The sequence below is a fragment of the Nansenia antarctica genome, assembly GCF_963989245.1.
Source record: "Nansenia antarctica genome assembly, chromosome: 1".
In the NCBI taxonomy this organism is placed as follows: Eukaryota; Metazoa; Chordata; class Actinopteri; order Argentiniformes; family Microstomatidae; genus Nansenia; species Nansenia antarctica.
The window spans coordinates 68027362-68047713 of NC_137674.1; the positions used below are offsets into that span (position 1 = coordinate 68027362).

A 20352-nucleotide genomic window follows, 5' to 3' on the forward strand; every position below is an offset into this window, starting at 1 on the left:
GAGAAGACAGAGAGGATTAAACCTGTTAGTCCGAGCAGCTGTCAAAAGCACTCAAGTGTGTAAACTCAACTACAATGTGTGTGTGTGTGTGCGCGTGTGTGTGCGTGTGCGTGTGCTCGTGCGTGTGTGTGCTCCTGTGTGTGGGTGCGCGTGTACGTGTGCTTGTGTGCTCCTGTGCGTGTGTGTGCGCGCGTGTGTGTGTGTGTGTGTGTGTGTGTGTGTGTGTGTGTGTGTGTGTGTCTGCAGGGTCTCTATCCTGAGTCTCATGGAATCGTGGATAACAAGATGTACGATGTGTCCCGGAACGCCACCTTCAGTCTGAAAGCGGCTGAGAAGTTCAACTCCAAATGGTACCAAGGAGAACCTGTGAGTGGATGGACTGAATTATACATGATCTGAACCTCTGCTCCTGGTTGGTTTATTGGTACAGCTCCTCGTGTTTGGAGAAGTGAGACTCGTAACCTACATACAGAGTGCAGCTTTGGATCACAGCTGAGACAGTGCTACTTCAGCCATTCTTTTCTTCCCCTAGCAATAATATTTGTAGTGTTTGTTGCTAAGGAAGTTTCCCAGCGCTATGGTGTGTCTGACAAAAAAACATGAAATTACTGTTTAAAGAATGTTAAGAAATGAGAACTGAGCCCAAAAACATTCTGCTTGATTTTTTTGTTCTCTTACTGAACTCATCCGAGCCCAAAGTCTAAACAAGGAATATTGACAGGCTGTATACAGTCATATAAAGACTGATAACATACTTAAATGCATGACATTAATTAATGATTGTTTGGGAACAGTAGTTGCTTTGATCATGATGTTCTGTATACAGGGCTGGACTTAGGGGGGTGGGGGCCCCTGGGCTTGAGTCATTGTTCGGGCCCCTACCTACACTAAAAATGATAAGCTACAACTACACCAACCAGAACCTATGACCAGAAACACACGTATCCCAATGGAGTATGTTATTGGCATAAAGCACATGAAGAAAAAGCAAGTGTTAGGCCTGAACCAAGCGGTCAAATGTGGCAGAACCCCAGAACAGACGGACACAGAGACAAGGGTGACAATAATAAAAAAAATATTTAATAAAGACAGACAAAATAACAAACCTACACTAACAGGGCCTACGTGGGGGGAGTGTGTGGGCGCCTGAGACGAAATGTATGGAGGTGTGTATTGGACAGCTACAGTATGTGTCTGGGCGCGAGTGTCTGAACTCATGAAGCATCTACGACTGGTTTGAAAAACCCAGTAAGTTTTGGAGTTTTTCTCAGTGTCTCCCTTTCGCGTTCCACTTTTTCATTTTTCATTTTTCTTTTTGCGCTCCACTCTCGTAATTCCTCCTGTCCGCCATGATCATGACATTGACAATCGCTCCACCAAAGATGATGCCCCTGCCCTGCGCGTGACGCGTCGATGTAAACCTCTCCATTGGCCTAAATATACAGTATAATTAAACAAATTAAAACACGTCATTCATCAGAGCATCCAGTAGGAATAGTGATAGGGGCTGTATTTCCATGCCCGCGGGGGAGGGGGGGGGGCTGTATTTCTGTGCCCTGCGCTGCGACAAAACAATTTTTTCCAATTTGAACGTAATTTATGAATTCAAAATCAAAGAGCAAATATTTATTCATACATTTGGATTTATTTTGGGGCCCCTTGTAGCCCGGGGCCCCTGGGCTCAAGCCCAGGGTAGCCCATGCATAAGTCCGGCCCTGTCTGTATATATTGTAATTAGCTTTCCATGAATGGTGCAAGTCACTTGTTTTGTTCATGGCCCTGGGCTTTATCTCTGTGTGGTGAATCCCCATAATGTGAAAATAATTATGGATTCTGCCTCCACAAAATGACAGCTTGCGAGAGCTGTGGACAGGACTTGTTAAGACACTCTGTGGTTATGAAGTTTAAATGGGAGGGCCTGAAAGCCATTCTTCTAGTCTGGCATAGGCAGTCCCGTTGAAATCATAGGTACTGTACTAAACATTATGTCTCTCTCCAGGAAGACAAGCAGCTTCCCGGAATCCGAACTGTGCCATTAGTGCACAGCTTGTTCCTCGCGTTGTTTAATCGATAAACCAAAATGGGCCGCGCTGTCTGCATGTGCTCATAGTCCTCTCAATAAATAACCTTAAGTAGTATTATTGATGGAAACATGCACTGTGATTAGATTAGATTTGTTAGGGTGGAGGGAGGGATCTTTAACTGTAATGGATAAAGCACTGCTGCTGCTCTGATAAATGAAGATAGATGAGCTTTTAGTGTCTGTTTTTTTGCTCATGCTCACATCTGCTTTCTCCCTAGATCTGGCTGACGGCCACGAAAAACAACCTGAAGTCAGGCACGTTCTTCTGGCCGGGCTCGGATGTAGCAATCCAAGGCGTCTTCCCAGAGTTCTACAAGAAGTATGATAGGTAAGAGACCGTTACATAATTCGTTAATTAAAATAATTCCTTTGTTGTGTTTAGTGGGTCCTTTGTAGACAGGTGGTAGTTGAGTAGTTTAACCGCCACATTTGATTTTAAAAAAAATCTGTTGTTGATTAGCATTTCTGAATAACTTAAAACGTATTCATTATGATACTTTCTCCCAGGACCATCCCGTTTGAGAAAAGAATCTCGACTATCTTTGAATGGCTAAGTTACCCACAAGGTGAAAGGTATGCAGTATACAGTACTCTTCTCTACCATTTCATTTCATATGAAATATTTCTTTTTTCTGATCATAACTTTGTAAAACAGACCATTCACTTAAAGTGTGTCTCTTGCATTTGGACCGTGCTCCTGAACCTTCCCACGCCCTTTGACCTTATGACGTCACTAGGCCCGACTTCTACACTTTGTACCTGGAGGAACCAGACTCTGCTGGCCATCGCTATGGACCAATGAGCAGTCAGGTTAGCCCTGTCTACCAATTAAACTGACCAATCCAGTGAGCAGAAGGTTATAAATTAGCCAAGCCACAGCCAAGACTCGGTAGAAGCCATCAGATGTAGAGGAACAGCTGTGTTATATATTATCCATGAGCTTTTAAATTAAACAACTGAGTAATAAATAACTAACAAGATATCTTAAAAATAGCAACAATAAATGATTAATAGATAACTTTGTATCCTTTGAAAATGGGTCATGAAGTACATTTTTAACAGTTTAATCTAGGGATGTGTTTGATAACAGGGCTTATTGTTTAAATATTGTGTATGGTGTAGTGAAAAGATATACTGTAGGGCCATAAATGTGTGTGTGTGTGTGTGTGTGTGTGTGTGTGTGTGTGTGTGTGTGTGTGTGTGTGTGTGTGTGTGTGTGTGTGTGTGTGTGTGTGTGTGTGTGTGTGTGTGTGTGTGTGTGTGTGTGTGTGTGTGTGTGTGTGTGTGTGTGTGTGTGTGTGTGTGTGTGTGTGTGTGTGTGTGTGTGTGTGTGTGTGTGTGTGTGTGTGTGTGTGTGTGTGTGTGTGTGTGTGTGTGTGTGTGTGTGTGTGTGTGTGTGTGTGTGTGTGTGTGTGTGTGTGTGTGTGTGTGTGTGTGTGTGTGTGTGTGTGTGTGTGTGTGTGTGTGTGTGTGTGTGTGTGTGTGTGTGTGTGTGTGTGTGTGTGTGTGTGTGTGTGTGTGTGTGTGTGTGTGTGTGTGTGTGTGTGTGTGTGTGTGTGTGTGTGTGTGTGTGTGTGTGTGTGTGTGTGTGTGTGTGTGTGTGTGTGTGTGTGTGTGTGTGTGTGTGTGTGTGTGTGTGTGTGGAGAGCTTGGCCGTGTGGAGAAGGAGGTGTTATGTGTACCCTTAAGTGTTCAGTGCTGCTTAGCCCCGAAATATTTGATTCCCTGTTTGTATAATATAATTTGTGGAACCAAATAAAGTATTCAAATGTGTGTGTGTGTGTGTGTGTGTGTGTGTGCGCGCGCGCAGGTGATCGAGGCCCTGCTGAACGTGGACAGGCTGCTGGGGTTGCTGATGGACGGACTCAAACAGAGGAACCTGCACAACTGTGTCAATCTGGTCGTCCTGTCTGACCACGGTAAACTCAACGCTGCCACAAATTACACGAACACAAACACACACACACACACACACACACTCTGTAGCCTACTCTCTTTCATGACTGTGCTGTAAATCATGTGGATCCACCACTAATCTGAACAGGCTGGTCTGTGGAGAGCTGCTCTTGGGAAAATAGCAGAAGCAAAAAAAAATTCCCGCCTGTGTTTGATTTCATTCTGCTGTCCAAGACAGTAGTAGTGCGTTATTGTAAAAACAATGCTGTGCTTTTCACAGGGAGCATCTGTGCCAACAAAACAAGTTTCAACGTCTCTTGCCTCTTGTGAAACACAAATGCAGTAACTGTATGCCTTGTAACTGTAGCGTTGTAGCATTGTAGCATTGTTCAATACCCTCTCTCCGGCTCTCTATTGCGGGGGCGTTTGGAGGCTAACTGTCAGCTACAACGTATTCTTGGCTGAGTCACAGCACCTGTTGCAGTTAGGATACTTAACACGCCGGAGCGAAAGCTGCTGAGTAGGGATTCACAAGTGGCGACGAGATTTTCCCTCCAACTGGCAGAGAGAGGCAGCCTGAGGAAGAGATGCTCATAACATCTGCAGACGTTGCAGATGTGTCTCGTCTTGTAATTAGGCGTGTAACGGATTATGGGAAATTAAATTGAATTAAATGCATGTGGCGCATGCAACTGTCCTTGTAATGAGGGACCACATCATATGTGCTGTCGCTTTGAAGTCAGGGTTTAAATCTTAACAAATGACTGGTTGTTAATGACTGGTGATATTTACAGAATAACTATCTAACCCATCTAACCCTGACCCAAATGGGAATGATTCAACTAATGCCATACATGCTGTATGTTAATGTGTGGTGGTTCTTGTCTGTATTTGGCTATTATAAGGCTGTGTTTGATTGACGATGAGAAAAACGTCTGCGGTTGAAAATGAAATGGTTTTGAAATCATGGATAGAGTCCTAATAACTATAGCCAATGTTGAAGGAAACATTGTCTTCAGATACAGTATAAATCTCTTATATGTTCAGATACAGAATAAATCTCTTATAAATCTCATATGTTCAGATACAGTTAAATCTCTTATATGTTCAGATACAGTTAAATCTCTTATATGTTCAGATACAGTATAAATCTCTTATATGTTCAGATACAGTTAAATCTCTTATATGTTCAGATACAGAATAAATCTCTTATATGTTCAGATACAGAATAAATCTCTTATAAATCTCATATGTTCAGATACAGTTAAATCTCTTATATGTTCAGATACAGTTAAATCTCTTATACGTTCAGATACAGTATAAATCTCTCCATGTTGTGGGAGCGTTTCCTTCTGCTCTCTGAAATTTGGCACAGATAAACATAGTGTAATTATTGTGCTGTTTGAAGTCACACGCTGTCCTCTACTAGAGTATTAGTCTCTCCTCTCCACTCCTCTTGGTTCTCATGTCACTCTGCAGAGTTGACAGAAAGGACAATAACGGTGACTGTTTTTAACTGTTGTTCATGTAGGAATGGAGGAGGCCTCCTGCAAGAAGGCTGCGTACGTTGCCTCTTACCAGGACAACATTGATGACTTCACCGTCATCCAAGGCCCCGCCGCGCGCATACGACCCAAACGCCTCCCTGAGGACTTCTACTCCTGTGAGTGCCACTTGATAACGTGTCACTTCCTCCTTCTTCTTCCTGCCATTAAGTTTCAGCGCCTTCTTCACCCTTTGGTTTGTGTCTGACGCTTCCCCTCCTCTTTTTCCTTCCCCCTCTTTTTATCCCTCCAGTCGACTATGAAGGCCTGGTGAAGAACCTGTCGGTATGTGAAGTATTTGAATGCCCTGGTGACTTCTGTGTACATAAGATGAATGGAAAAAGGGATCTGCTAGCTTTTTTTTTAGCTCATGTTAAACAAGCGCCCCTGCATTGATTCTCCCCCCTCCCTCTCTGTCTGTGTGTTCTGAAGTGCAGGATCCCAGACCAGCCGATGAGGCCCTACCTTAAAGAGCAGCTTCCCAAACGGATGCACTTCGCCAACAACCAGCGCATAGAGAGGGCCCACCTGTACATGAAGCCTGGCTGGCAGGCTGCGCTGTAAGTCAACACAACTGCTCACTTACTTTATTAGGACAGTGACATAGTACCAAAGTCAGTGTTGTAGTTTCAAAGTAAACGGTAAATAAACTGACTTATATAGCACCTTATTCCAAAGTGCTTTACAATGGCCTCTCATTCACCCATTCACACACACACATTCACACACCAATGGCGGCAAGCTACCATGCAAGGCGCCGGCCCGCTCATTGGGAGCAATTTGGGGTTCAGTGTCTTGCCCAAGGACCATGACGCGTGGCCTGCCGGGGTTCAAACCGCCGATCTGCTGACCTTGCGATCATTAGATGCCGCCCTGCCTCCTGCGCCACAGCCGCCCCTCTATAAATACATGCAGTTTTTCATTAACTCTATTTGTTTTGTCATTGAGCTAAACTGTGGTAAGACCTGCATTGTCCTGACATGCACTCTTAAAGTTGCTGGTACTGGCAACGGATAATACAGTTTACTGTATTAGTCAGTTTACTGAACCTGATATTCTTTTGGCAGGGGGACATTCAAATGATGTTTTTAGACCCTAATATGGCCCTGGAATTCTTAACAGCTGTCACATACAATATGAACAGTGCTAGTTTATGGAATTAACAGAAAGGGCTGAGATTAGATTAGGCTAATTTAGTTGCTAGTGCAGCTCTCTTGTTTGTACATTGCTAATGTTCTGGGCTGTCTTGATTGATGTTTGAGATCGGTCATGAAAGCTGTTCCCTGTGTATATGGTTGCCACAGTTGAGAGGGAAAAATGCCATTTTGTTTGGTGTTATATACAGCTGTCAGACTGGCCATTTATACTTGTGTGTGTGTGTGTGTGTGTGTGTGTGTGTGTGTGTGTGTGTATGTGTTCCCGTGTGTGTGTTCCAGTGTGCAGTGTGCGTCTGGAGATACTAATGGACTTGTTTTTTATCTCTCTCCTTCCACAGCCAGGCTAAGGAAATCAAGTACTGCAGCGGCGGATTCCATGGCTCAGATAACGTCTTCAAGAACATGCAGGTCAGAGGTCAGGGGGAGAGGGATCAACTGATACCCTACATGTCACTACAACATGCCCACTCTGCCAAGAACAGACACAAGGAAACTCATCATAACACACTGTAACTCAATGTGACACATTCTAATGGTTTGGTCCTCATGTCGGGATACGATGTAATGATCTGAACTTTCTTTCCAAAAATGTGAATGCATTTCCGCGTTGTTGAAAATCAATGACACATCACTAGTCAACTAACACAGCTTGTTTTGTGAGCCTGCTAATGTAAAGTAGTGTTATAGTTAACTAGGTAGCAGTGGGGTTTACTCACCCAATCCATTGCGTTGCAGCAGTTTGGCTTGACCAGCGAGTTTGTGTTGTGATTCTCAACAACGTTGAAACGTAGTTCTGTGTTTCAAAAGAAAAGTCAAAACATGTTGATTTGTTGCCGACATGCAGACCAAATGATCAGACTGTGTTACAAATATCAGCTTTACCAATAGCCTGGATAGTTCCTGTACCTCTGGTATACTGTACATGGAAGGGAGGACATGGAGAATACACAGTTCACTAACTAGTGTTTGATTCAGATCTGGTGATGAGGCTCTATGAAGCTCTATAGCGGAGCTGGAAAGAGCTCCTGACATTGTTTCAGCCAGATGGGAGCTGTTGCTGACCCCAGAGAGAGAGAACATGGGAGCTTTATGAAGAGATCAGGCTGGCTCCTCTCAGGCTGAGCATTTACTGTTCATTCCCAAAATAATCCAGCTGAAATTCCAGCACCTACACTGTCTCTCTCCTGTGGTTTGTTCTGTTCCCCTTATGGGGCTGTATTTACTTTATTTACTAGATGCCTCCCTGGCAACTCCCGTTAGCCCCTTTGTGATTGGACGACGCATGTTTCCATCCATGGTCGGCCCCATGGTATAATTAGCTAACAAAGTTACTCACTTCTCAAAAAAAAAAAAAAAAAAAAAAAGAAGAAGCAAAAAACAGGTGTTTGAGCTAACAGTCTGCGCTGAAAATAATCTGGACGGACGAAAGAAATATCTGCACAGACGAAGGAAAACAAAGTGTTTCACAACGCAGACGCTGTCATCTTATTTAGGTAGCAGCCGCCCACGTCCAGGGATCATCTTGTGGTTACTTACGTTGCTTTAACCTTTCGGGGGAGGGGGGGTAATTCAACTCCAAAGCTGTTTACTTTTAGCTACTGTATTCATATTCAAATGTTTACACAAGACCTGGGTTAGACGTCTGTGGGGGTGGAGGGAATGAATGAATGAATGAATGAATGGTCTTTATTGTCATTAATACAGTACAGGTACCATACAACGAAATTTAGGAGGGGGGGCTCCCCTGGTGCTTGGAAAAAAGACTAAAAACAAGAGGGCCAAGGGTAAAATAAAAAAGCGGAAAGTAGTGTTGTAGGATATTTGCGTTAGCATTTGGTTGAAACAGATCACGAGTAAAGCTTCTGAGTTACAGACTATTTAAACTCAGGTACATACAGCTTACAGCATTCCTACTCTGATATCATAGAGAGGCTCTGATGTCATAGAGAGGGCTCTGGTCGATGGTTAGCAGGGAGAAAGAGAGAGAGCTGTCTTTAGCTCACACCTTTTATATCCCCAATGATATGGTAATACAAGGCTATGACAAACCATATGTAGTCCTATCACCTTACTAAGGACAGGTTAGGGTGTGAAAAGAGGGACAGTATTACTCAGGTCAAAGGGCAGGGGGCAGGTCACAGGAAGGGAGGCCATCTTGACCATGTGGTCTCTAGGCCAAAGGAATGCTAATTCATAAAACCCCCCTTGTTAAGAATCTTGGGGACAATGAAAAAGGCATAACATTTACAGCTATAAAGGTCTATGAATGTGTGTGCAATAAGACAGATACCTACAGGTTCTATACACAGGTCTGTGTGTGTGTGTAAAAATATACCACATATACACAGGTCTATGTGTGTGTGTAAAAAATATACCACATTGTTCACTAGTAATTATAGCTCTCTAGGTAAGCCTTAGTTTGTCTCTCCATATAGTACAGTACAGTTTGTTGGCATTTTTGAAAATGCCACAGGGTGTCCACATTAATTATAGTGTCATAATGAAAAAAAAAAAAATGCAATTATAAAAAAGAAGAAAAAGAAAAGGGAAGTTTCCTGGATGTATAAAATGTACAGTACAGTTTTAACAATGTATTTTCGAATGTTATGAATAGCGTGTCTCACCTGTATAATTGTTTTGATATTTGCTTTTTTCCCCAGACCATTTTCATGGGTTATGGACCAGGGTTGAAATACAAGACCGTCGTTCCACCTTTTGAAAACATCGAGGTTTACAACCTTCTGTGTGGTAAGACTTTTACTCACTGTACTTTGTCATTTGACACGGGGACCAAGATTGCTTTTCTGTGTTTTATTTCCAAACATTAAAAAATGTGCAGGGGGTGGGGTGTGGGGGGGCCTTTCTAGCATATGCATGCCTCTTAGTCAGCGCCTACGGGTCAGTCTCAAATTGGGTTTTCTGTTTTTATTCATGATTGCTACATAATGAATCATTCCAAACTCATCATGGAGGATGTTTGTTTAGCGTCAAGGGTCATGAAAACCAGGAAGCCGCTCAGTCAGTCAGCCATATGTGATAAATCAACATGTATAAATATATGTTGTCAGATCTGCTGGACGTCCCCCCCGCTCGTAACAACGGGACCCACGGCAGCCTGAACCACCTGCTGAGGAGCCCCCCCCACACCCCCGTGTACCCCGCTGAGCTGTCCCACGACACTCCCTGCGAGGCCCGGGGGCCCGCCCCCACAGACGACCTGGGCTGCACGTGCAGCTCCCGCAGCAAGGCAGGGGTACGAACTTGCGGGGGGGGGGGGGGGTGTATGAACCTGGGGGCTGGGGCTCAAACTCACTGAGGGAGCAGGGGGGGGGAAGGGAGTTTAAGGAGTTTAAGTGACGATTCTCTTTGAAACTGGGAAGTCCAACTGACTGTGGGAAACATCTGTGTCCTATCATCCTGTGGGGTATCATCCTATCATCCTGTGGGGTATCATCCTATCATCCTGTGGGGTATCATCCTATCATCCTGTGGGGTATCATCCTATCATCCTGTGGGGTATCATCCTAGTCATTTTAGGCAAAATCGTGGCGGGAATTGACGTGTTTCAGAGGAGCACTTGAATACATCAACAGAGGAGACTCGGGTTTGAATAATAAATCCTGAATTCTCTGTTTCAGGAGAAGACTCTGAACAAACAGCTCATCAAGACTAACTCTAGTGAGTACACATGAACGTGTCATGGCGTCTAATTGCAGCGTCTTTTTCCTGTAAGCCTCACCTCACAACCACAGTTGGGGGGAATGGATCTCTTTCTCTTTTTCAGAATTTTTAACACTAGAACAGCCATGGGTGGGGTCATTAACACTAGAACAGCCATGGGTGGGGTCATTAACACTAGAACAGCCATGGGTGGGGTCATTAACACTAGAACAGCCATGGGTGGGGTCATTAACACTAGAACAGCCATGGGTGGGGTCATTAACACTAGAACAGCCATGGGCGGGGTCATTTGACCAAGTGAGTAAAATATATATTTTTATATCTTTGCACTCAATCAAATTTCAGGACCCTCCTTTCATGACTTTTCCTAGATATGTGTGTTCTACCACCCAGTATCCTTACATTTTCAATATCACATCAGGCTATTTGTGTAGGTGAGCAGGTTCAGCCAGTTGGCAGATATTCCCTGGCGACGGGACTTGATGGTCTTGAATACTTCACAGTTGCTAGTTTAGTTTATTAAGCACACATGAAACAGTGCAAGGAGGGAACGAAGCCCAGAAATAAAGCTATTTTGTAGTTTTTTCTGTGTAGGAGGCAGGCTAATTTACAAGAAGCGCCAACTAGTGGTCTTTGTGTGTAAGTAGCAATTTCCCCATTGTAAAGACTATGGTCATTTGACCCCCCCCGAGACGGCTCTTATAGTAGGTACAATAGACATGGCTGTTCTAGTGTTAACTCTTCACCCCCCCCCCCCCCCCCCCCCCCCCCTCAGGTTCCAGAGCTGACCTGCGTCGCCTCCACCTCCCCTACGGAACCCCTCGAGTCCTGCAGGAGAACGCTGACTACTGCCTCCTCCACCAGGCAGACTACATCAACGGCTACAGCAAGGACCTCCTCATGCCTCTATGGGTCGCCTATACAGTCATGCCGCTGGTGAGTGAGTTCAGTGAGTTTTTTCCCTTTTATGTCTAAAGATAGTCTTGTGGGAGTTGCAACAAGGAGACGACAGACGTAGGTTGGAGTCGAGGTTGTTTACTTCTCTCACTTTCTGATACATGCCAACATACACTCAGTGACAACAACAATAACCTTTCCCGGAACCGGAAACCCTTGCCCCTTTAACCCCCACTCTTAAAGGTACAAACACTCCTTGGTGAATGTCTCTCCTATTAACTTAATGTGAATCACCACACAGGCCCCCCCAGAATTCACCAACCCAGAAGGTAAAAAAAACAAAGATAACCATTAACAGTCCAACTGAACAGGCAATCAATGAACAGTACTACAGAACAGTACACACTGTTTCTGTTTTGTTTTTTTACGGCTGTGTTAGAGCAGCTAACCCTCTCGGCCCTTCGCCATAGATCTTCTCCGGCTCGTGTTGGCTTTCACAGCTTTCTGTGTTAGTCATTATGTGGTGGGAAACCTCAGCGTTAAATCACAACTTATTGGACAAAAAAGAGAAACCGTTTTCCTGGCATAATCTTTTACTGAATCTCCCTGTCTTTATCTCCAAGCTCGATGTCCCTCTCCATTACTCTCTTATCTAAAACCCATTCAAAGACAAAATAATAAACCTAGTTTTGACCTCAAAGGTACACTGCCAGCAGGAAAGGGCCATCACAATGTTGGGCGGCTAATTACATAGTAAGAATGCGATTAAGCCAACAGAACAGCTAACATATCATATCGTTAGCCTCATAGCATAATTGCCTACGTCATGCTTCACTTGTGGTCAGCCGAGCCATCTCAATTTGGCCAAAATATGACTTAGGCAATTATGCTATGAGGCTAACGATGTACTAGGATGGTTGCCCTGGCCCTCTGTCCTAGCCTCTCTATGCATCCCTCTCTCTCTCCTCCCTCTGACCTAGTCTCTCTATTTCATTTCATTTAAATTTTTGCCATTTAGCAGACGCCTTATTCCAAAGCGACTTACAATCGATATATTTGATTAAACCAGGGAATCATCAATTCACCAGTCATAGCAGGAAGAGTAATCTAGCTCAGGCCAGGGACCATTGGCAGTCGTCGTGATTTTTTTAGACACAGGAGAAACAGTACAGGGGGGGAGTAGAAATCTTAGGAGACACAGTATAGGGGGAAGCGGGTGTCTCAGGAGACACAGTGCTGGGGGGGTAGTAGATGTCTCAGGAGACACAGTGCTGGGGGGTAGTAGATGTCTCAGGAGGAGCAGTTAAGATGTAACCTGAAGAGATGGGTCTTCAGTCTCCGACGGAAGATGGGGAGTGACTCTGCAGTTCTGACAGCCGTGGGAAGCTAATTCCACCAGCGGGGAGCGATATAGTGAAGAGACGTGACTTGGCATCCCTCTCTCCCTCAGCCCTCTGACCTAGCCTCTCGCTCTCTGACCTAGCCTCTCTCTCTCTCTCTCTGACCTAGCTTCTCTCTCTCTCTGACCTAGCCTCTCTCTCCCTCTCTCTCTCTGACCTAGCCTCTCTCTCCATCCATGGAGATCCATGTCCAGCCGCTGAGTCCAGAGACGGAGGCGTGTGTGCGTGCAGACGTACGTGTCCCGCCACCCGCGAGCCAGATGTGCCTCAGATACAGAGACGACCCTGCCCTGTCCTACGGCCTGTTGCACCCCCCTAGTGAGTGTGTGGGCAGGCCACACCCCCCCCCCCCATCCCTGACCCCACCTAACTACCCTCACATTACTGTACATGCTTACAGATGTCCCATCTGTCTCATAGGCATGCCCCTACCAGCTGTGTGCCTGAGTGTGTGTGCCTGAGTGTGTGTGGCTGAGTGTGTGTGCCTGTGTGTGTGTGTGTGTGTGTGTGTGTGTGTGTGTGTGTGTGTGTGTGTGTGTGTGTGTGAGAGAGTGTCTGACTGTGAGTGTTTGACTGTGAGTGTTTGACTGTGAGTGTCTGACTGTGAGTATGACTGTGAGTGTTGAAATAAAAAAATCTTCATAAATGAACCTCCTCCATTGTTTCTCTCTGCAGATCTAAGTGCCAGGGGTCCTGAGGTAGATTCATTAATCACCAGCAACATGGCGCCAATGTTTCCTGCCTTTAAAGGTGAGCAGGTTCAGCCAGTTGGCAGATATTCTCTGGCGACGGGGCTTGATGGTCTTGAATACTTCACAGTTGCTAGTTTATTTTATTTAGCACACATGAAACAGTGCAAGGAGGGAACAAAGCCCAGAAAACGTACATACCACTCCCGTCAATAGCTAGGTTTCAATATACCACAAAGAACACTTGATACATGTAAATAAGATAAAAGAAACCACAAACAAAATCATAGTCATGGGGCAAAATGGTAGGATAGCACAAAAAAAGAAAGAAAAAAGACACAAGGATACAAAGCTTGCTCAGAACACATCAAGAAAAGAAAAAAACTGAAATAAGAGCAATAATCATAGAAAGGAAAAAAAGTTATGAAGAATTTCCAATCTATTACTAAGAATATGAACGCAGGACCAACATGAAACCTTCTACAACATCTGCATGATGTTTTAGAGACCCAATCAGTCTTCTGTAAGTAGGATTCCTTAGTAGAGCTTAGGAGCAGACATCATCACCATGTCAAGTCTTGTCTTTGTTTAATGTTCACTGACACATGTTTTTCTCATAGTAGGACTAATGATTCTACAATGGTTTCTCAAATGAGTCATATATATTTGGTGCTGTCATCAAGCTCGATTCCCAGAATTTGCCACAATTACATATGAATTGTTCCCACTGAAACGTTTAATAAACCTCAATATGGAGATCTAAATGCTGATATAACCTTGGCTGTTTGTCTAACTAAGCCGTTTCTTTGGTGAAACACAAGCAAAGTGTGAAGGAATGTACTGACTCCCCTGTGGACATTGATCAAAGCTGTAGATTTAGAAACATACTTATTTTCCAGCCAACCTGAGTTATTTCAAATGGTCCCCATCTACAGTATGGGGCGGCTGTGGCACAGGAGGTAGATTGCAAGGTTGGCAGATTGGTGGTTCGAACCCCGGCTGGCCACATGCCGAGGTGTCCTTGGGCAAGACACTGAACTCCAAATTGCTCCCAATGAGCGGGCCGGCACCTTGCATGGTAGCTTGCCTCCATTGGTGTGTGAATGTGTGTGTGAATGGGTGAATGAGAGGCTGTTGTAAAGCGCTTTGGAATAAAGCGCTATATAAGTCAGTCCATTTGCCATCTAACAGCTATGAATTTTAATTCCTATTTGAATCTAGCCAAAGTAGTAACAGGGAGGCATTGGCACACCATCATTGTGTCTGGGCGACTGTTGTGAAGTAGTGAATAAGGGAGGTTTTTGGCCAGCCTTATAAACAGGTAGAGATCACCGTAAACCCTGCCACTTGATCCTGGACTTAATAGGCTCCGTAATTGCTTGATCATTCAATTGCCATCCTAGATACACTATATGGACAAAAGTATGTGGACACAATTATGGTCTGGGACTGTTTTCATGGTTTGGGCTAGACCCTTAGTTCCAGTTAATGCTACAGCATACAATGCCATTCTAGATAATTGTATGCTTCCAACTTTGTGGCAACTGTTTGGGGAAGGCCCTTTCGAGTTTCTGCATGACAATGCCCCCATACACAAACTGAGGTCCATAATGCCGAGTTTGGTCTGGGAGAACTTGACTGGCCTGCACAGAGCCCTGACCTCAACCCCATCCAACACCCCTGGGATGAATTGGAACGCCGACTGCGAGCCAGTCCTTCTTGCCCAACATCAGTGCCTGACCTCATAAATGCTGTTGTGGCTGAATGGGAGCAAATCCCCACAATCATATTCTAAAATCTATTCTACAACAGCATGTTTGGATACTGGATTCTGATTGGCTAGCAACAGTGGTAAATATCCCAACAACCTTCAGTTCAGACAGCATTTCCAGTATCAATGTGCCTCCCAATCAATCTGATTAAGAACACCTGTGCTGACCTACAATGCAATCGTTGATCTTGTTTATGGGACTATATTCTGTGGCGGAAGGATATATGTATTCTGAAACAATTAATGATTGTAAATACATGAATTTAATGTTACAACTGTGTAATTATTAAATTATATTATGTGGTGGCTGTTGTAGAAAAGTCACTGTACAGGGTTTTCCGGTATTTCACAACCCTGTGCCAGTGGTAAATGAGTCCACAACCCCCTTCCTCTCATAAAGTAAATTGCTTCCGTAGAAGGTCTTCCCAGAAGAGTGGAAGCTGTTATAGCAGCAAAGGGACCAACTCCATATTAATGCCCATGGTTTTGGAATAAGAAGTTCAACAAGCACATATGGGTGTGATGTTCGGGTGTCCCAATACTTTTGTCCATATGTTGAATAATTGGAACAAAAGCAGGTGAGGAAAAAAAAATAAGTATGGAGGAAGTGTAGTAAAGGAATATGGAATTTTCTTTTCTTTTTTTCTTTTTTTAAATTATAAAAGCTATAAAATCTCACTCCCCTTTTGTAGTTTGTGCTTGGCCAAATTAGATTGGAATCAGTTTAACAATTTGTGGTTATTCAAATGAAATATACCATATTATGTGTTGCTTAATACAGAAAGAAGAAGTGTGTTCTTGACTTTCACTGTGGGTGACGCTGCAGCTGATATGAGTTTTAGGCTCCTTGGTGTCATGCCTGTAGTTACACTCTGATGTGAAATAGTGAATGCCCCAGACAGTGCATAGTCACACCAATGTGGTTTTGGATGATACAATATTGTGTTGCCTTGTGGTTAAGGTGAGATAAGAAAGTGGTTGTGTTTTTCTTGTTGTTGTTGTGGGCAAAGTGTGGACAAAGATAGATGAATACAGTATCCATTTATCCTCAAGCCGGGGAAGCGTTTGTTTGTTGTGGCTCGCTAGCTTTACAGTAGCTAATGTTAGCTATCTTCTGTTGTAGACTGAAGACCTCCATCTCTTAAGGCTACATCTTAAGTGTCCCTCCTAAAGACCTGTCCATCCCCACTACCCCCCCTGTACAGTTCCTGTACTGTAAATAAAAAATTTCTAGCATTGTGACTGCCAATGGCCCCTAGTCCTAGCATAGATTTGCTTTTGACTGACGTATTAGACGATTCACTTACTTCACAAATGTACTTGTTGTTGTAAGTCCCTCTGGATAAACGGTGTCTGCTAAATGTCTTAACATGTAAATGTAAAAAATGTTTATGAGGTTCACCCAGCAAAATCCTCTGTGGGAACAGACACTGCCCTCTGGTGGCGCAGTTGAGCATACACATGTATAGTTTCATATTGACAACAGTACCCTATACTTGCAGATATTTGGACATACTTCCACGACGTCCTCCTACTGAAATACTCCCAGCAGCTTAACGGAGTGAACGTTATGAGCGGACCTGTGTTTGACGAAGACTACGACGGGAACTTCGACGCTCCGACAGCGACTGCCGCGTAAGTGTCTCCTTCACACTTCACATGCAGCCAAGGACAACGAGCGGTTTGTCTCACACCCGTTGTTTTATCTACTGGCAATGAGAAACCAAGGATTACAGTTGTTGTGTCTGTGTTGTGTCTCGGTGGTGGTGGTGACCTTCCCCTGTGTGTCCTTACCTCCTGTAGGAATGAGGCTCTGATTCCCACACACTTCTTCGTGGTCCTGACCAGCTGTGGGAACAGGACCTTCACTCCTGACGACTGTCAGGGTCCTCTGGAGGCCCGGGCCTTCGTCCTCCCCCACAGACCTGACCACACCGAGAGCTGCGCCGTGAGTAACACACTCTCCTGTCTGTCTGTCTGTAACACACTCTCCTGTCTGTCTGTCTGTCTGTAACACACTCTCCTGTCTGTCTGTCTGTAACACACTCTCCTGTCTGTCTGTCTGTAACACACTCTCCTGTCTGTCTGTCTGTAACACACTCTCCTGTCTGTCTGTCTGTAACACACTCTCCTGTCTGTCTGTCTGTCTGTAACACACTCTCCTGTCTGTCTGTTTGTCTGTAACACACTCTCCTGTCTGTCTGTCTGTCTGTTTGTCTGTAACACACTCTCCTGTCTGTCTGTCTGTCTGTTTGTCTGTAACACACTCTCCTGTCTGTCTGTCTGTTTGTCTGTAACACACTCTCCTGTCTGTCTGTCTGTAACACACTCTCCTGTCTGTCTGTATGTCTGTCTGTCTGTCTGTAACACACTCTCCTGTCTGTCTGTATGTCTGTCTGTCTGTCTGTAACACACTCTCCTGTCTGTCTGTCTGTCTGTCTGTAACACACTCTCCTGTCTGTCTGTCTGTCTGTCCTCCCACTCCTTCCTATATCCTATAGACCATGGATCCCCAATAGGCGGCCCGCGATGCGGCCCACCAAAGCTTCCCATCCGGCCCATGGAATATTTATGTTTTTAAAATATTAATGAGTTCAGAAAATGTGAGGAGGGAAATACCGTTTAGAACATATAGGCCGCGTTCGTAAATTCGTCGGAGCGCACACTGGATTCAACTTCATCATGGAACCAAGTAATTTGATTGGACTAGAGGCAGTCACGTGGACGCTCTGACTCTCTCAGAGCGAATTTACGAGCACACCACGGCCATAGCATAGATTCATATAATTCTTCCAATGCAGGACGATTCAGACCTAACTCATTCACAAAGCTGCAACCTTGCTTCTAAATAGCAGTAGCAAAGCTGAAACTAATTCCCGTCTTTTAAATGGAATGCGGCAGACGTAGCGCCTATTCGCATGCAAGAATGGGGACAAACTCATAGCTCTCATTTAACATTTCGTTGTTGTTTTTTCACATACTCGTAGGCCTATTTAACTTTTTTTTTTTTTTTCACATGCTCTTGTTTAACATTTCGTGTTATAGACAATTTTTTCACATGCACATTATAGTGACTTAAATAACAACTAACTTCTCAGTAAAAAAAATAATGAGGTAAATGGCTTGTTATGCTTGTAGAACCCAGACAGCCCGGAGAGATGCACTAGTTGCCCTCCCGTTCAGATAACGTTCTGCTAATAATTTCACTGGCATGTCCATATCCTACCTGGGGTCACATGGTAGAAAAAAATTATTTGATGTGTGAATCCGTTCCCTCGATTTAGTAAATATATTCCCTCGGTTTAGTAATTCGTTCCCTCGGTTTAGTAATTCATTAGGGTTAGGGTTAGAGTTAGGCAGAACGATCACAAGGATTAGGGTTAGGGTTAGGATCCTTGCGATCGTTCTGGCTCGTAGGGCCTAACCCTAACCCTAATCCTTGTGATCGTTCTGGCTCGTAGGGCCTAACCCTAACGAATTACTAAACCGAGGGAACGAATTACTAAACCGAGGGAACGGATTCACACATCAAATAATTTTTTTCTACCATACCCCAGGGGGGCTCCGTAATATCCAGCTTTTAAGCTTGCAATTTTTCTGCGACGGGTCTCAGGGTATGACTTCTCAGGGCATGCTTCTCTGAAAGCTGCATGCCTTGTATAATTGTAACGGCGAAGATTGTATTTTTTTTTCAACAGCTACCATTTCAGTGCAGATGAGGCATACAGGTTTTGCGTTACTAAATGTTGGCAAGATGAATGCGTACTTGTCAGTCCATTCCTCATTAAAGTTGCGTTTTTCCACGTGAATTTTACGCTTCAGGTTCTTTGAGAGTGACATTTTGCATGATTGATAACTGAAAATGATCAGTTCATTATTAATGAAGTGAAGCCAAAATATCTTGATCGCCCCCTGGTGGCTGGCTGCAGTATAGTTGTCAGGAGTCTGTTAACACTGATAATAAGCCATTAATAACATACATTTTGTAAGAAAGTGAAAATATTAAGCAATAATATGCTAATTACACCTAAATAAAATAAATAATTATAAGTCCGGCCCCCACAGTGTATGCTTCGAAAAAGATCTGTCCCTTCGACAAATGGAGTTGGTGACCCCTGCTATAGACGTCTGCTGTCCACCTGTATGTCTGTCTGCCTCTCTCTCTCTCTCTGTCTGCCTGTCTGTCTGTCTGTCCACCTGTCTGTCTGTCTGTCCTCCCACTCCTTCCTATAGAGGTCTGACTGCTGCCCACCTGAGAAACATTTCTCTTGAAATGTCTAACCCAGTTCAGCGGAAAAGAATATGACTAAAAAACTAAGAGATCTTGTCTAGTTTAGCTGTTCTTGGAAAAGATGCAAAAAGTATATTTCTTTTAGCCGCAGGTGACTGTTTTTGAAAGGACCTCTGGTGTTGTTACTGCATAGTAGTTAACAGAAAACAACAATACGGTCCAGTAGGCCTCAGCGTTCTTCTCCCATCTCCACAGAACGGATCGGACTTCCAGTGGGTCAAGGAGTGGGCCCAGTTCCACGCTGCGCGGGTCAGAGACGTGGAGCTCCTGACGGGCCTCAGCTTCTACCACGACAGGATATCAGTGGCCCAAACACTACAGCTCAAGACGTTTTTACAGACTGTTTAACGTCTAAGACATTAGACGCAACCAAAGCCATCTTGTCCAAAAATGTATTGTATGGGGTCTGAATGAAAGACGGTCTGTCCATTTTGGACTTCGGACCTAACTGCCGACGGGTTTACCACAACCCTGCAACCAAAGAAGTCATTACATCCATGTGTGGCTCTGCTTAACACAACACAACTATCTTTCATCTTAGAAAGAGAGGCAGAACAAAAGAAGGAAACCACCATTTCTCGCCACAGGAATTGTATCTACGGCTCACAAGTGATTTTAAGAGATGGAACATTTCAGGAAACCTCAAGACATTCTGGAATTGTTTGTTTCAGTTATGAGTAAAGAGACTCCTGTCATTTCTGACTCCCATGTCAGAGAGCCGGGGAGAGTTGACTGTAGGATGGTGATGCTGTGTCCAAGCCTGACATGAGAATTTAGTCAAACAAAGAATCTGGGAAGCCGCATATTCCACATCCACCATTCTCAAGGGTCCTACTTGCCAAATGCTTTTGTTGTAATTTAGTTTGATTATGTTAATTTTTAATTTGTTTATATCAGTGTTTTTATATATTGTGTGTTTTTACATATAGTGTATTTCTATTGA

At 44.1% G+C, this 20352-nt stretch overlaps 1 protein-coding gene across 1 annotated transcript in view; it reads left to right on the plus strand.

The window, feature by feature from the left end:
* Positions 1-19757, plus strand: part of enpp1 (ectonucleotide pyrophosphatase/phosphodiesterase 1) — a gene marked incomplete at both ends in the record, with an annotated part of 28448 nt that extends 8691 nt beyond the window's left edge. The window contains 18 exons of the mRNA XM_080525303.1: positions 247-366; positions 2302-2411; positions 2591-2656; positions 2821-2893; positions 3894-4002; positions 5511-5642; positions 5777-5808; positions 5956-6083; positions 7019-7088; positions 9341-9428; positions 9749-9933; positions 10319-10358; positions 11137-11297; positions 12841-12976; positions 13334-13408; positions 16621-16753; positions 16922-17066; positions 19605-19757. Of these exons, the coding sequence (XP_080381429.1) occupies positions 247-366; positions 2302-2411; positions 2591-2656; positions 2821-2893; positions 3894-4002; positions 5511-5642; positions 5777-5808; positions 5956-6083; positions 7019-7088; positions 9341-9428; positions 9749-9933; positions 10319-10358; positions 11137-11297; positions 12841-12976; positions 13334-13408; positions 16621-16753; positions 16922-17066; positions 19605-19757 (1956 nt within the window). The remainder of the gene's footprint in view (positions 1-246; positions 367-2301; positions 2412-2590; positions 2657-2820; positions 2894-3893; positions 4003-5510; positions 5643-5776; positions 5809-5955; positions 6084-7018; positions 7089-9340; positions 9429-9748; positions 9934-10318; positions 10359-11136; positions 11298-12840; positions 12977-13333; positions 13409-16620; positions 16754-16921; positions 17067-19604) is intronic.
* Positions 19758-20352: the final 595 nt, after the last annotated feature.